We start from the raw sequence: 17,285 nt of genomic DNA, 5'->3' as shown, positions 1-17,285 counted from the left end.
GCTCGCCTCCGACCAGACGCTGCCTCCGGCCGAGCCCGGCCAGCGCCCGGCCGGCGAGCCAGCTCAGGACATCCGCCTCCACCTTTCCGCAAAGACTCGCGCTCCCGGACCCGCCACGGCGCCAGAGCCAGAGCCGCGGCCTCCCGCCGCCGCCGCGCGCGCGGAGCGCACCTGACCCGGGCGGGCGGGGCGCCGGGCGGGGCGGGGCGGCGGGACTGACGTGGCCGCGGCATGGAGCGGGCGTGATTCATCAGCCACCGCGCGGGGGCCGCGGATCGGGGGGAGCGCAGCGGCCGCCTAGGCGCCCAGGGCCAGGCAGCAGCGTCCCCCCGCCGAGCCTCGCGCGCGCTCATCTCGCTGCTGGCGGCCGGGTCCCTGCGAAGGTCAAGATGGAAGAGATCCTGAGGAAGCTGCAGAAGGAAGCGTCCGGGAGCAAGTACAAAGCCATCAAAGAGAGCTGCACTTGGGCCCTGGGTAAGCGCACGGAGCGGGGCGCCTGGCACCTGCCGGCCGATCGGGCGCCCACCCCTGGCTCGCCGCCGCCGGAGGGCCTTGCGGACCGAGGCTGACACGGCCGCTCTCCGTGGGGGTTTTCGCCGGGCAGCTGTTACAGATGGCATTTCGCGCAGTTGCGAGAGTTGCCTCGGTGAATTGATGTAGAATATGAGGGTTTGGGTTCGGGTTGCTGACATCCATTCTCTTCCTCTCTGGTCTCTATCTTCTTCCAAACCTAAACGGGCACCCGCCGACCTCCCCGCGGGGCGGCTCCCTTCCGCAGACCCCAGCACCGCTGGATGACGGTCACCCATCCACGAGTTAGTCTGGACCACCAGCTAGTGCGAATCCTGGGGCCTGATTCTGACGCGCCTGAGAGGGAGAGGGAGTTGAACCATCAACCCCAATCTCGAAACATTGGCGAGTGTAACCGGGTGGAAGGGCTTATTTAATTTGATTTTCCTGATAGAAGCCACCTTGTTAAGTATTAGCTTTCATGGTTCTTGTACGTGAAAAATAACAACATATGGGTGGGATTGTGTTACCTCTGCAATTCTGCTGTGGTCTGCCCTTTAGACGGATGGGATTTTAGATTTATGAGCTATGCAAGCAGTGAAACAAGTTCCAGTTAGCAAATTTGTGTTTCCCACCAGAGCTGGGTTGTAGAACTCAGCCTCAGAGGGAACTGAAAGATGTGTCAATTAGTCAAGAATTTGGGCGATCACAATTGTCTGGATGGGAATGAAAAGAAATCAGGAGAATACTTTGGGGGACAGCGATGCTTATTGAAAAGGAAAGGCAAAGGAAGATCCAGGACAGCTCTGTGGGCCCCAGGCCTTGCCCAAGCCTGCATGTGATTCCTCAGTTGCTATTCAATTAAAAAATAAAATTGAATCCCTTTCTCTCTCAACCAAAAATCAGCCAGTGCTTGTCATGACACTGTAGTGTGGTGCAGTCTGAAAAGAGACCAAGAAGTGCCACTAGAGGGTTTTCTACTAAATGTAGAATTCTGATGGTGTTTTAGGTGACTGTAGTATTTAGTTATTTAGAGTCATTTAGAGTTAATATTTAGAAGGTCTGAATTCCTGTATATTTATGTGTGAGTGTACAATCACAGCAACATCATTTTTATTTTACATCTGCCTGTCATCACAAGATTTTCTAGAATATTGTCTAGGAAGTGTGTCAGGTAGGCAGAACCAGAACTTGACCGTTTTGTTTACTGTTGAAGAAAAATGGACCAGATATGTAAGTGAGCAGCCAGGCTCTTAAAGCCACAGTACTGTTTTTGTATTTCCATTGTCATTCAGCAGAGTGATTTAGAGATTCTGCTAATGAGGGGTCACAGATGGCTGGGTAACATAATAAAGCAGGGCTCAGTTGTGTTCTAAACATGCCATTCCTCGTATTCATTACTATTTTGCTGTAAGTTAAGTAGATTTAGATAACAGGGAGAAGAGGAGTAACCTAGTGGTTTTAATGTTTGAATTTTGATACTGAACGTCTTGTTAAGTTACACTGCAGTGTTGTTGAGTTTAGGTCCCTGATGCCACCTGGGAAGCCCAGAGAGGAGGCAGGTCAGTGATTTGAGTTGAGTCTGGGGTCCAGCCTGACTGTAGGAGTAGATGTGATTCCTTTCCCAGTGACTGTTCTCTGGCTACCAATGGGAGATGTAAGCATATGCAATAGTTAAATAACAGCACAGGGCATTCATTTGCAGGTTGGCATGAATAAGCCAGGAAAACAGATCAAAGAAGAGGTGATAATGTGGGGTCCAGAGTGTGTGTGTGTGTGTGGTGGGGGGAATTGATGTGAGCCGGTAGGGCTTTTGAAGTGGATTGGACCGAAGAATGGATGAGCTTTGGGTTCCTCTTTTTTGCTTATTTATTTAGCAGACATTTATTAAGACCCCTGTACAGAGCAGTGGGATGTAAGGGTGAATAAAATGCTTCCTCCCGTAAGGAGTTTGTTCGATGGGCATGTTGGAGAATACAGCATAAACAAAGGCATAAAGATAAGGTTCCCTGTTCTCTCTCCCTCCTGAATCCACATTCAACTACTCCACCATTTTTTTTACTATAAAACACTTGCACTCTTCAATGCCTATAATATTATAGATTTAAGTGTAAATTCTTCAGAACACTCTTCAGAATCTAGTCCCCTCCTTCCTTCTTACTGCTCCCCCACCAAGGGTACCCCCATCTCCAGTAACTACAATTCTTTCTTGAACATGCTGTACACTACACACTTCTGTGCCTTTGCTCATCTAGTCCTTCTGCCAGGAATTCTGTTTTTCTTTGTGTATGTAGGAAAACAATGCACCTAAGAAAACAGTCCTTGAGCTCCTCAGTCAAATCAGTTGCTCATCTGGGTTCAGAGTCCTACCCCTCATGACCTGCTACTATGGATTATGGCTGATTGTGTGCACAGCTGCTCTTCTAGGAGCAGGATAACTGAGAAATATGTTGGATTCAACAGACTAAAACAACTAATTTAAGCTAACTTAAGTAAAATAAAATTTATTCACTCTATTAACTAAATATCCCTTTGAAGGCTAGCTGTGGGTTGAGTTTGGTTCAGGAATTATGCAGTTTTAAGGAGCATGCTTTGCTTTTTTGTGGTGACTAATGTGCTCTGAATGAGTCTCCACAGCTTTGGGCTGGTGAATCATCACCTATAGACCAATCTCATGAGAAAAGGACATCAGCCCACTTAGACCATTATTGGAAAAAGGGGTCACAATGACATTTAGAGCATCACAGAAGAGGAGTCATCTCCCACTAAGACTGTCACAGAGAGGCGTCACCTCCACACTTAGGCCATCACAGGGGAAAGGGCCATTTTCCACTTGACCCATCATTGGCTCATCTCAAGAGAGGGGGGCTCTTCCAGTCCTGGTGTCACATGTTGTGGCTTTGTCCTGATGGGTCATGTGTATCCCGGAACCCGTCCTCTCACTAAGGAAGCAAGTGGGCTGACTGACTTAGACCTATGCTACAAGGCCCCCTGAAATCCCAGAGTCAGGGAAGGGTGGTTTTCTCAAAACAAAACTGAGGTGGTGCTTCAGAAGGCAGGGGATTGGATGCCAGTCAACCAAAAGCCAACGTCAGAGTGGGCAGGAGCTTCTTGAGCTGAGGGACTACCACTCTGGCTTCTTTATGGTTTCTGCACCTACAATATGACAGGCAGATGTGCAATAAATAAATTAACACATTAATGACTTGTTTGGTTTTCAAGTGATATTCACCTTTTTTTTCTAGTGATCAAAGTTTGTGTATTCATTTTGGAATATTGACAAATATTCAAACAATATAAAGAAAAAATTTCAATCACCTGTAATCTCAGCACCCAGAGAAAACACTCATCATGTTTGGGAGTATTTCCCTTCTGCAAGGTGATTCTGTATTTGGCAGATTGTGTTTTTTTGCATGCCTGATAATTTTTTTTATTAGGGTATCATTTATATACAATCATATGAAGGTTTCACATGAGCAACATTGTGGTTACTACATTCAATCATTATCAAGTACCCCCACACACACCCGATTGCAGTCACTGTGCATCAGCATAGTAAGATGCTACAGAGTCATTACTTGTCTTCTCTGTGCTATACTGCCTTCCCTGTGACCCCCCTACATTATGTGTGCTAATCATAATGCCCCTTAATCCCATTCTCCCTCCCTCCCCACCCTCCCCACCCACTTCCCTTTGGTAACCCCTAGTCCCTTCTTGGAGTCTGTGAGTCTGCTGCTGTTTTGTTCCTTCAGTTTTGCTTTAGATTGTTAATTGTTTTCTAACTTTATTGTTTTCTTCTACTTTTTCATGAATACTTCTCTGAAAATTAATTTTCCTAATGGTTACATAATAGTTGGCAAGGAATATATATGTATCTTTCCTATATTTCAAACAATCAGGTCGTTAGATATTTTTTTTGTCAGGGAGGAAATGGCCTGACTAGGGAGTGGAAAGGAATAGGGAAAGGATCAGTTTGTGGGAGCCTGAGAACAATAGTTCCTCTAAGAACTGACGGTCCCAGAGGCTCGTGGCCTGGGAGTGGCAGAATGCAACAGAGCATACAACGGGAAAGGACCATGCTGTCATTGTAGAAGCTTGTAGTATTTTACATATATCAGGGACTCAGAGAATGGATCTGGAAAATGGAGGAGAGGAGAAAGAAAATCAGAGGCTGGAATGCCAGGCAGGGAAAGACATTCTGTCCAACTACCATTCCTTCTATCTTCCCACCCACTTCTCTTCCAGCCACAGTCACCTTCACAGTCAAACTTCAGAAGTACCTTTGAGGACCATGCCCATGTCCTTACTTTCTGCTCACTCTTTCACTCATCCTGATCTGACTTTGCCTCTCTCATTCCAACAGTTCTCAGTGAAGAATAAGGAACACAGCCCTCAGTCTGGCAGACTGTTCTCACACTCATCTTACAGGTCCCCCCAGCCACACTGAACATACTGGGAACCCCCTTTCCCTTGCCCCCATGACCACACCCTGCCAATTTCTATCATGCCTCTGGAGCTGCTCTGTCTCCTTTGCCAGCCCCAGCTCCTGCTCCTTTCCTCGTGCCTTTCCCAAATTTTTGAGATACACAAGAGTTAGCCCTGAGGTCTCTTGCCGTCTGACCAGCCTTACTGGAGTTGAACATCGTGTGGATAAAATGAGAGTTCTTGTGGTCAGGATTCTCACCTGGCCCTGATTGACTGGCTCACTGCACACCTGTGGGCAATACATGGCTGTTGACTCTATATAAAGAGCTCCGCCCAGTGCTCTGCATGCAACACGGTGGCACGGCTATGAGGCTGCAGAAGAGCAGAGCAGAGGCTGGAGCAGTGGCAGTGCCAAGGACAGAGGCCCAGAGGATGGCTGTGTGGGACGGCTGTGTGGACAGAGCGGCCCAAAGGATGGCTGTGAGGACAGAGGGGCCCAGAGGACGAGACCGGCTTGCTGCATGCATACTCACTCTGAATGAACGGGATTTTAGTGACTGACCTGCCACCTAGAAATAAAGTTGGGTGTATCCCTTTCACCCCAAGAATGTTTTGCTGTCAGTTTCTTTGGTCACATTGAATCCATAGCGAACTTACCCAGGGCTGAAACCCATTGGCAAGACACATGGTCATACCTGCAGCTTCAGAATGTGCTGCCGGCATTCATATCTCTAGTCTACACTGGTGCTCTGACACCCAAACCTAGGGTCCTGGGGTTCTGCATGCTAGAAGACTTAACATCTGCCTTTGGCTTGGACAAGGCTTTAATGGGACTTGTGCTCGAGCAGAAGAGACAGCCCTGAAGAAAAAATCTTCAGGCTGGCTGTCCCAAAAAGAGGTGGGGAAGGGTCTTTAAAACCTAAAACTCACACAGCTGCTAATTCTGAAGCCAAGATTATCACCAAGAAGGCTAACTCCAGAGGCTGTGCTCCTGATGGCTGATACACCGCCTCAGCCAAGTGATTAATAAAAACAAATGAAAATCTTTACAGCCTCAGTCATCAAATAAGCAACACCAGGGATGAAATAAAACTGTTTGGTAAAGACACAGGGGACAGACCCAGTCAGATTGATTTCACAAGACATTTCAAAACCCAATAGGCCATAACGGCTGCTGATCATTATGAAACATTGAACAGGGCCAGGTCCTTTTCTATTGTCACAGCTACCTACTCAGCATCTTCACTTCAATGACACAGACTCACTGTGGCTGCTCTGTGACTTCCCTTACACTGTTCCCTTTTTTCTAGCTCTTTCTTAGCAGCTGTAGAGTCAGGCACAGTTGCACATCCTGAGTTGACTGTAAACCCCTTTATCTGATGAGGAAAACTGCAACGATTTGGTTGTTAAGTGTCAGAACCTCCCCTTGGGGAGTAGCATCAAGTCGTCCAGGGCACTGGTCCTGCCCTGCTTACTGCCGGGACTTTGAGCTGCTCCCCGCACCTGCTACTCAGGGCTTCGCGTTCCTGTAATCCTGTGTCATTTTAGGCCTGACCTCAGTTCTTACACTTCCTCCTGCAGCCTTGTGGCCACAGCACCACTGACCCCACTGATCCCAGCTCTCTGTTTACAGATTGTCTTGCTCACACCCCGTTTGGCCCCACTGGTGCGAGAGGCTCAGGTTCTGTCATCATGTTTTGGCCTGTTCTTACCCCTGAGTCTCAGGGACACATTTGGTGTCCATTTTTCCCTCATATCTCTTAGCAGAGTTGGGAGAGATGTTTCTCCTTCCCCAACCATGAAAATGGTTCCAATTGACAGGGCTTGTTGACTCTAAGCAGTGAAGAGAGAATCAACACACAGTTTCAGCTGAAAAAATAAGACAAGTTGGAGTTTGTGTTATTGGGATTTCTAATAAGAAATATATATTTGGTCTTTGTCCATGTTCCTGGCACAGAACTCCTAAAACTCTTCGAGTTTCCTAAGTGAAGAGAGCCTTAAAGGTGTCTTTTTTATGCTCATGAAATGACTTTGGACCACCTCTAAGGGTGGGGCTGGGTGCCAGGAGAACCCACGGTGAGATTAGAGGGTTGTAACTTTCATTCCCACGCGCAAACTCCATGGAGGGGACAGAGGCTGCAGGTTGACACAATGGCCAGTGGCCAATTATTTAATCAATTGTGTCTCTGTTATGAAGCCTCCATAAAAAAAACCCCAAAAGGATGAGGTTCAGAGAGCTGAGTTGGTGAGAACATGGGGGGGGGGGGGTTGAGGAGAATGGCATGCTCAGAGGGCACAGAAGCTCTGTGCCTTTTCCCCATACCTTGCCCTATGCATCTCATCCATCTGGCCATTCCTGAGTTACATCCTTTTAGAATAAACTGATAATCTAGCAAATAAAATGTTTCTCTGAGTTCTGTGAGCTGGTCTAGCAAATTAATCAAACGCAGGGAGGGGTTGGTCTTTGGAACTTTCAACCTATAGCCGATTGGTCAGAAGCCCACCACCACCCCTGCCACACTGGAAGTGGATGCAGACTGGTTAAAGCTACTGAGATAGAACAGGTTTTTTGGGGGAAGCAAATAGTGACTGTTTAATTACCACTACAATGGGAGACAGCAGTAGGGTAAATAACCAACAACAATGGTAAAGGGTTGAACCTCCAGGTTGGATTAGGGAGATCTGGGGCTGAGCCTTCAAGTCAGTGTCCCCAGCTATAGTGTGATTAAAAAGTTTAATCTACCATGTCATAAATATGTGTGAGAATAAAGATGATGCATAAAGTGCTTTGTGAACTTGAAAGTCTCTCACAAGTTACTGTGTAAGGATACTGAGACAGTATTTTCAAGGAAATACCTTTCTTTTCTCAATTTTTATTGCAAGAATGTAGCTTTTTAGCTAACTGTAACTTGATTAAGTTGGCATTCTGCTTCAGGTTAGGAATTTAACTGTTCATTCTGTGTCTAAATTAGGGCTCCTGGACCCAATTCCAACATGCTCCCTACTCTCCACCCCTACGCACACCAAGCAGTTCTCCGATACCAGCAGGTGGTCCAATAATTCAGCTCAGTTCTGACACTAACTGGAGACAGCATCAGATTCCACAGGCTGAGGCTTCAGTCCCACAAGATTGCCCTCCATGCCATGACTCCCCTAGACTCGGGCTGGACCCCGCAGGCTGTTACCTGCACTTCTGCCTAACTGGCTACAGATTGTAGGTTCCCATGCCCTCTTCCTTAGGTTGATTAGTTTGCCAGAGCAGCTGACAGAACTCAGGGAAACACTTACTTACATTTTCCAGTTTATTAAAGGATATCTGATACGGGATACAAATCAACAAGCAGATGAAGAAGTGACAGGGGGTGAGGACCCGAACAAAGGAGATTCTGTCCTCCTGGAGCTTGGGGCCTGAGTTCGTTCTGATTCCCCATTCATGGAGGCTCCCTGGAAAGGGAAGAGGAGCCAAAAAGCTCTTCACTTGGGCTTTTGTAGAGGCTTCCTTACCTAGTCATGATTGCCTCAGTCATTGGCCACTGGCTGATTCAACCTCCAGCCCCTCCCCTCTCCAGAGGTGCGGGGACAGGAAGTTCCAACCCTCTAATCACATGGCTGGTCCCATCGGCCTCCAAACTCTGACCTTGGGTGGGATCCAGAGTCACCTTCGTTAATAACAACACCCATTTAACCTTTATGGTTCTGAAGCTTTTTCAGGAACTGGAAATGAAGACCAAATATAACATATGTATTTCTAATAAATCATTATATCACAGTGTCTCTATAAAGAAGTGCATCCTAATTTTTAACCTTTTCTGAGGAAATTTCTGGGGCTATCAATGGAGAAGGATTTTTAAGTACAGATGACTTGTATATAGATAATTAAGAATGGACAAATTTCTAATTATAGGAATTTAAAGGGTGTAGAGAAAATCAAAGTTCCTAAGGCCAGGATTCTCACCTGACCCTGGTAGGCTCGCTCACTGCACACGTGTGGGCAATACGTTATTACTGACTCTATATAAAGAGCTCTGCCCAGTGCTCTGGGCTGCATGGCTGCAGGAGAGCAGAGGCTGGAGTGGTGGCAGCGCTGAGGAGAGAGACTGAGATAGCTGCGGGGCACAGAGAGGCTCAGAGGAAGAGACTAGCTTGCTGCATGCAGACTTGCTCTGAGGTGGATATGATTCTAGTGATTGACATGCCACCAAGGGAATAAAGTTGGGTATAAACTCTTTCACTCTAAGAATGTTCCACTGTCATTATTCAGCCTCACCAAATCTATAGTGAACTTGCCTGGGGCTGAAACCCATTGACAAGACACAGGGAAAAAAGAAGCTAATAGTGAAGTTTATGTACAATGCAGATTCTCAGTCTTTACATATTTGTTTTTAACTTTGTAATTTTCCTTTTCAGAAACCCTGGGTGGTGTAGATACCATCGTCAAGATCCCTCCACACTTGCTGAGGTAAGACAACTGGAGTTGTATAGGAAGTAAACACTGCCCACTGTGTTTTCCTGAAGGCCTGGATAATCTCCTTTGCTTGCCACATTTCACTTGCTGATGGATGGCTTTTCTGCACCCGTGAATTGGGATATTTCATGAGGTTAGCATTATAGGAACCTGACTGCACTAATTTCCACCTGTCTGTGGAGTGTGTGAAGTCAAGTAAGCCAAAGGAACCAGCTGTTGAAGTAAGGGGTGAAAGGTTAAAATTGGTCAAGGAGAAAAATGACGAAAACTTAAGGGAGGATGTGAACAGTGGACAATATCTTCCACTGCAGATGGGGAATGGTACCCCTTTTGGAGGAAAGCAGCCCCATAGCAAGTGGATTTAAGCTTCTACTAGCCCCTTGGCTGGACACATCTCACAAACTCTGTGGCCACATGCAGCAGCCCTGAGTCAGTGAACCTATTTCCCCACTTTCCTCACTTTTCACCCTTTCCCTATCATGAGAGAAATACATGCCTTTTGAAAGAAATTTGGAAAGAACAAATAAAGTTGCCCATAGTTACACCACTGAGAATAACTACTGAAAACAAGTTTAATAGATTTTCTGAACAGACATGTTTTTCCCACACACACATTTTTACAAATTAATATGAATTTTTTTACAAGTTTGTTTCCTGCTTGTTTTTTTAGTTATCATCGTAAGAATATTTTTGAATGTCAATTATGTTCTTCAAAGTAAAAAATTGCATATTCTTCCATTATATGGCTGCTATAACATAATTTTATTTTATAGTTCTCTTATTACTAGGCATTTGGATGGTTCCAGATTTTTTGACATAATTAAAAATATTGAATTTATAGTCTTCTGTTGAGTATAGTTTCTGTATTGTCAGGACATTATGATTTACTAGGTATTTTCTCTCTTGTCAAGTAGAACGAACAAGAATTATGTTTCTGTCTTTTTAAAAAAATTTATTACCTCTCCTTTAGTATCTGCTACATGCTGATATCTCTTAGAGAACTCATGTGTTAATCAAACTGAGTGTACTTTGGTGTGTGTAAAGCTTCTAAAGGGATAGACTGTCTGGCAGCAATATTCTTGCCTACAGTGTTCAGCTGGGGTATCCATCCGTGCACAAAGGAGAATGAAGAAAAACAAAATCATGGATGGTTTAAGGGAGATAATTTCCTGGCCTCCAGCTTCTAAGGGTGCCCTTTCTTAAAACTGATTTGTCACATCTCCTTTTGTACCTCACCTTTTATCATCACCCTTCTCCCTCCTGACAAAGGAAAGCACAGCGATTACCCTTCCCACCCCAAATCTCTCTGTGCTGTGTTCTTGGGATACAAAAATCGCTTCCCACACAGAAGGACTATGGTAATATTGGTGTCTGTGTTGGTAAAGGGGATAAATATAATGACCAGAGCAAACATCTTTTTGCAAGTTTGTTTTTTCTTTTTAGCTTTCAGTAAGACTGAGGGAGGTCCTAATCTAGTTATAAGAAAATAGATGAAAAGGGTTTTTGATAGTAAATCTCCTTCATTCCCTTATTTATGTAAATAAGGTTTCTTACTGCTGAAATGTATGTAGATGAAAAAAATTGATGTTAAACCCCACTTTATTATAGCAATAAGGAATATTGCTATAGGTATATGAACTAATTGAGGGGAAAAATAAACAGGCCCTATCCATGTCTTTAGAAATGCATTTCCAACAAAATTGTACTTCCCATGTTAACTATATTAACATTCTTATAAATAATTACTAATGTTTGCATCAGTTGTGTGCATTAGTAATGATACCTCAAACAGAAGAAAATTGAACATTTTTAAGCCTTATGGCCACAGGAAATTTTTTAAAAAGCACTTTATGCACATTTTTTTGTGATAGAAAAATAGAATCAGGAAATTAATAAAAGCCTCACAAGCATTACAACATATTAAGAGAAAATTCTTTAGGGAAGTGGAATGGAAATACAAATTCAAGGAGAAAGGAGAACAATGCAGCAATTTTTACTGTTATAAAATTTGCTCATATACTTTTTTGATGGATGAAGGTGCTTTTCAAATTGGTGTGGTAGGTAGACATCATTTAGATACATTTATGTCAGTGATAAGTTTTAACTTAAAAATTTAAAAATTCCAATATGCCAGAATTATAGCCTTTGCAATTAAGATTATAATGAAGAAATTTAAATGTCAACTTAAAATATGGGAAAAACAGAATCTTAAAGTTTTCTTAGCGTGTTTTTGAGCAAAAAAGTTTGACACTGCTCTGAAGGTCATTTCCAAGTCCAGAGAGTTGTTGAACCTTACCCCAGGGCTTTCCGTGGTTCTGGGTATGATAAAAGTCCTGCCCTTAGTGGCGGGGCAAGAAGGTGACCGTGATACCAGCAGAGGTTTCTGGCCCAGTGGTTGGGAATGTTCATCAAAAAACAACCCGTATTTTCCAGCTCTTGTTGTGCATTTGTGGCCAGATGAGTTGGAGACAATACAGTGTTAAATGGGCCTAAACATGTTTGGTCCCTATTTAGCCACGTAGCTTGACTTTCATCCATGGCCTTGAGATTTACCCCAGTGCCAGTCTGCCACCTTGTACAGCCCATAGGAGGTAGGCACAAAATTGGTGGGAGGAATGCCAAACGAGGAACTGTGAATGAATGTACATAGGTGTCTTTATAAATCTTCACCATTATTAGCATATAATTCGGAGTGTTTATCCCAGTGATAAATAGCTGGTGATGCATCCTTGTGTATTAAGAGATTATGCATTCTTGTATTCCAGGTGTGAGTAAGGTCTGTCAGCATTCTTACACAGAGAACTGAACCATACAAGTGAGACATAGCAGATGTGAGCCTTGCACTCAAAAGTTTTATATTCAGAGGGAGGAGAATGAAGACATACATAGCTGGCAAACACTGTTATATGGCAGCAAATGTAAATTTATTGTCAAATTTTATACATATAAGAAGGTTTCAGTTTGATTATGGCTCACAGTTGTTGGGAGCCTTGTAAAGCCTCTTTTAGGGTATGGGAAGAAGCCATAATTAGAACAAAAAGAGTTATTTAATCAATATTAGTCTAATTTACTATTTCCCTTTATTATCAGGGAAGTGATATAATAAGGAGATACACCATAATGGGTTTTTTTCCCTTTCTTGTGAATCAGTCTTCCTTTAATCCTTTGATCCATTTTCCAGGCATTTTTAAACCCAGAGAGCACTTTGTCCAGTCGTTATGTTTAAAATGACATCTGTTGTTTGAGTACCTGCTCATAAAAAGCTAGTCACTGTAAATATTTGCTCATAAGAATTTAGATGTAGTAATTTTTTCAATTATATTTATTTATTTTTATATGCTTATTTTATGCTTATATTTAATATATGAGAAAGAAACCAGATTCAAAAACTATTTCTTGTATTCTCCTTATTTTATATTCAGATTCAGTTTCCATTTCTGTTATATAATCACCTACAAATGATTATTTGCAGATATTTTGTTATTACAGGTTTTGGAAAGGGCAAGAGGGAATAATTCAAATTTCAAATACTTTTGCTGTACTGTTTTTCTTTTTTCTCTTGCCATTGATTGCTTTTCATGTCAAATATGTTAACATTCTGATAGTTGCTAATATTGTTTTGATCAACTGTGTACATCAGTATGATAGCTCAAATTGGAAGCTAATCGAAGCCTTGAGAGACCTATTGTCGTACTATTATATTTTCTTTTGCCATTGCTTGCTCTGAGGGCTTCTTATACACACTTACACAGTTGTTCAGGTGTCACATGAATGATTTCAGTGACTCTGGTGACTGGATTCAGTCATGCATAGGGCCTTGTAGGGGAGAAACCCACAATAAAACGTTTTAGATGAAATTAAGGGGCAGACAGAGGCATTGCTTGTTTCTGCCCCAGGCTCTTTCATTGAACAAATACTCGCTGTCATTGCTGATATGATGAGAGCATTAGCAACCAGGATAGGAATTCAAGCAGAGCGCCCAGTGAGAGTCAGTATCAGGGGTGGAGAGAGGTCCAGGGAACCCGTCCTGTGGAACAGTTCTGAATTTGTTATTAGGTAGTTATGTGAAACTCTCTCCACCTCCTAGTCCTTGGTCTTGCTTTTGATCTTAGGGGTGAGTTTAAGAGTCCCTATTTCCTCCCAGAGGAGCCGGTGCTGTCCTTGTCTTTGCTTCTCTTTTCCTCGTCTTAGGCTTCAGGTCTCACACGCCTCCACAGGGTTGAGTGAAACCTGAGACTTAGTGGGCCATTGTGGGGTCCCTATGCTCAGGAAAGATCACTCACATTCTCCCAGACTGGGATCATCATTTCCACGACCTCCTTGTTTGACAAGCAGAAAGCAACTTAGGCTGTTCCCTAATAGTGACAGACTTGGCAAAATATCTCTGACTAGTACCTCTACTAGCCACTGACTCCATTGTGGTTAGCCACTGGTTTTTCCACCAAGTAATAAATAAGACCTGGATGCTACTGATCAAGAACTGTTAGTAGTTAATAACACAAAAAACTGTCTTCTGTTCTCTAACATCCTCCCTCTTCACCCTGTCACTCCTCCACCTCTCTGCTTTTTCCCTGTGGTTTAGGTATCAAGTGATACATCCAAAATAAGCTGGTCGTTTGTGGCATTTTTAGGGCTGCTGTGGTTTTTGTTATGAATATTCAGGACTGATGTCTGTGTTTTGTGAGACTGTCACCAGCCTTGCCTGGCAGGGAGCTCCTGGCTTCCATTCACCCGGAGATGCCACAGCCTCTAATTTTTAGCTTCTGCAGGTTGATACATTGGCCACCCCCATCCATGCCCCACTGTCCTTGTACTGGCTTGGTTATACTGATACATAGATTTGTTTGATCATTTTTCTCTCTGAAATGTTAAAGAGCTTGTATTTTATCCAACCCTATTTGTTGAAAGGAAAAGAAACTCATGCCTCTTCTGCGGACTTTTCTTTACCACTGTGTTTTCAGTCACTGCCTCTTCCATCCAGATCATTCTTGATCTGCTGGTACATTCCCAGGGAATGTTCTTCCCTGTCTAATGGACTTCTGCTTCTGAGTCTTGGTTGGGAGTGGTCAGTCCCTCGGCTGGCATCTGGGTCAGAACACCCTGCCCGCTGTCTTCTCCAGTGGATTTGAAACTTCAAATTATGGTGGCTGTGGCACCCTCACATAGCTCTGTATAAATCTGTAAGGATGATGCTTTCCCCCAGGTCAAGGCCAGGAGACCTTAGGCCACTGGCTTTGGGCGGCATGGCTGAGTTGCCTGGCTCTGTGACATACACCTCCATCTTCCTGGTCAGATTTCCAAGAGGTTCACTCCCCCAGAACTGGGACCAGGTGAGGCAAGTGAGGCCTAGCCTGCAGGCACTAGAACCTGTCTTCATTTAAAATTTTAGTATTTTGTTCATTATAGAATTTTTGCATTATTTTTGAGTTTTTAAAATGTGGCAGTAAAATGTCACTCGTCTTGTTGACTGAGTTCCTCAGTGTTCCCTTATATTTTGTGCCCGGGTCAGAGCCTCACTCACTCCACACCAGGTACAGCCCAGCTCTCTGCATCCTGTTAGTTCTCACAGATGCTGAGGCCATTCACATTCAAGTCAAGCTTTATTCTGCCTCCAGATTCCACACACTATTTTTTACTAATGTGAATAAAATGAGAGTTCCTGTGGCCAGGATTCTCACCTGGCCCTGGTTGACTAGCTTACTGTACACCTGTGGGCAATACATGACTGTTGACTATAAAAAGAGCTCTGCCCAGTGCTCTGGGCGCAACACGGTGGCAGGGCTGCAAGGCTGCAGGAGAGCAGAGCAGAGGCTGAGGACAGAGGCCCAGAGGATGGCTGTGTGGGACGACTGTGCAGAGAGGCCTAGAGGACAGCTGTGTGGGATGGCTGTGCAGGCAGAGAGGCCCAGAGGATGGCTGTGTGGGATGGCTGTGCAGGCAGAGAGGCCCAGAGGATGGCTGTGTGGGACGACTGTGCAGAGAGGCCCAGAGGACAGCTGTGTGGGATGGCTGTGCGGACAGAGGGGCCCAGAGGCAGAGACCGGCTTGCTGCATGCAGACTCGCTGTGAGTGAATGGGATTTTAGTGACTGATCTGCCACCTGGAAATAAAGTTGGGTATAACCCTTTCACCCCAAGAATGTTTTGCTGTCATTTTCTTTGGTCACATTGAATCCATAGCGAACTTACCCAGGGCTGAAACCCACTGGCAAGACAACTAAGCATCTTGGTTTCTGTCCCGATTTGAGTGGAACCTCCATGGTATCTGCCATCAGGGAAATCAGCTCTTTTCCATGACCAAGGCCATGTTTAGTAAGACCCCTGTCTTGTCGATGGGTTTCAGCCCCATGCAAGTTCACTGTGGATTCAGTGAGACTGATGAATGACAATGGAATGTTTGTGGGGTGAAAGGGTATATTACCCGGCTCGTTCTCCCGGCAATAGGTCGAGCACTAGAATTACATCTGCATCCAATAGTCTGCAAGTCTGCAATCCTCCATTTCTGCTTCTGCCAGAGCACTGGGAAGAGCTCTTTATATAGTGACTCAGTCAATAATAGCTTATTGCCTACGGGTATGGAAGCAGTAGTCTAGCAGCATGCCAGTTACATCATTCAAGTAGTTTAGGTTCAGGTGAGGATCCTGGCCATAGGAACCTTCATTTTATCCACCACTCCCCACTCCCAGGATCCCCTCTCCCACGTGCATTAGGGCTCTCCTGAAGGCATTGCCCAGTCCCTCCCTGGGCTCATCTCATAGTTGCAATAGAGCTCATCTCATAAGTTGCAATAGAGCCTGCTTCTTGGGCTCATCTCATAAGTTGCAGGAGCCTGCTTCTTGTAAGTTGTCCTCCTGCATGCCAAAGCGTTAGCCAAAACAACAGCTCTGAGGTGTTTGGTGAGCAATCCAAAGCTCCCTCAATGTGGGCACTGTACCGCTAGGGGGACATTTTCTGAGCTGCTCTCTTCCTCACAGTTGTCTACTCTGTGTCCTATAACAGGCAGCCTTTCTCACTTCCTTATCCTACTTATCCTTGAGGCCGAGCTCTGGTTGGTAGAAGTTACTCTTCTTTCCTTTTTGCCCTCATGATATTTCACACCATTTTCTCATGGTGCTTATTGGTCAGGTGTATAGCTGTTCAGGGGTTCTGTTCTTAGGCCCTCACCTCAAGAAGTTCACATATATACATTACTCATCTTTTCATTCCCTTGTTCAGTGCCCTGTAAATGTTTATAGGCTGATGCTGCCCCTCCAGACTGCATTGCACATCCCAGGGGACATGTGCCCTCATCTCCTAGGTTCTTAGAAAACAGTATTTGAAATAATCCATGCTGGAATGGAATCGCAACTTTGGCAAAATTTCTAATATCTCATTGACTAAAAGGGCAGGTCCCAAAGAGGAGACCCAGAAGCCCAATACCCAGTCCATTGACCTCAGCCAGAACAGTCCTGAATCCCTCACTCTTGTCTCAGCCAAATCCCTCACTAGCCTAACAGGATCAGGGTGGGGAGTTGGTGGTAGCCACTGGTACCCTGATTAATGTCCTATGTCCAATAACTCTGAATATACGAGGCTTTCAGCTCTCACTAGGTTCCATGAAGAGCATGTGGCATACCTGGAGGAGGCATGCTGCCTGCCCTGTCTCACCCCCACTCCTATCCTGCTCCAATCCAGGCTTTTTCTTTTCTCTTAGTCCAGGTTACTTATAGCAGGACTGGTACAGATGAGATAAAACTGTCAAGGGAACTTTGAGCTGTCTTGTTAAAGGGCAGCCATTGGCAGCAGACCTCTAGTAGGCCCGTCTTAGTGCCCCTGTGGGAGAGTCCCAGGCATTACTCCAGGCATGGCCCAGCTGCCTTGTCACTTACCTTCTCTGTGATTTTCCA

General features: G+C 44.8%; 1 protein-coding gene across 3 annotated transcripts in view; it reads left to right on the top strand.

Annotated features, from left to right (window-relative positions):
* The first annotated feature begins 207 nt into the window (after positions 1-207).
* Positions 208-17,285, top strand: part of ARFGEF3 (ARFGEF family member 3) — a 159,986-nt gene continuing 142,908 nt past the window's right edge. For 2 of the 3 annotated variants that reach the window (XM_057489159.1, XM_057489158.1), the window contains exons 1-2: positions 208-474; positions 9,343-9,394. In XM_057489159.1, the coding sequence (XP_057345142.1) occupies positions 390-474; positions 9,343-9,394 (137 nt within the window). In that variant the 5' untranslated portion in view covers positions 208-389. The remainder of the gene's footprint in view (positions 475-9,342; positions 9,395-17,285) is intronic. The other variant, XM_036903684.2, reaches the window with a different exon arrangement.

This window comes from Manis pentadactyla, chromosome 12 (assembly GCF_030020395.1).
Source record: "Manis pentadactyla isolate mManPen7 chromosome 12, mManPen7.hap1, whole genome shotgun sequence".
Taxonomy (NCBI): Eukaryota; Metazoa; Chordata; class Mammalia; order Pholidota; family Manidae; genus Manis; species Manis pentadactyla.
Note: the sequence above shows the minus strand (reverse complement) of the source record. Positions and strands in the feature narration are given on the sequence as shown.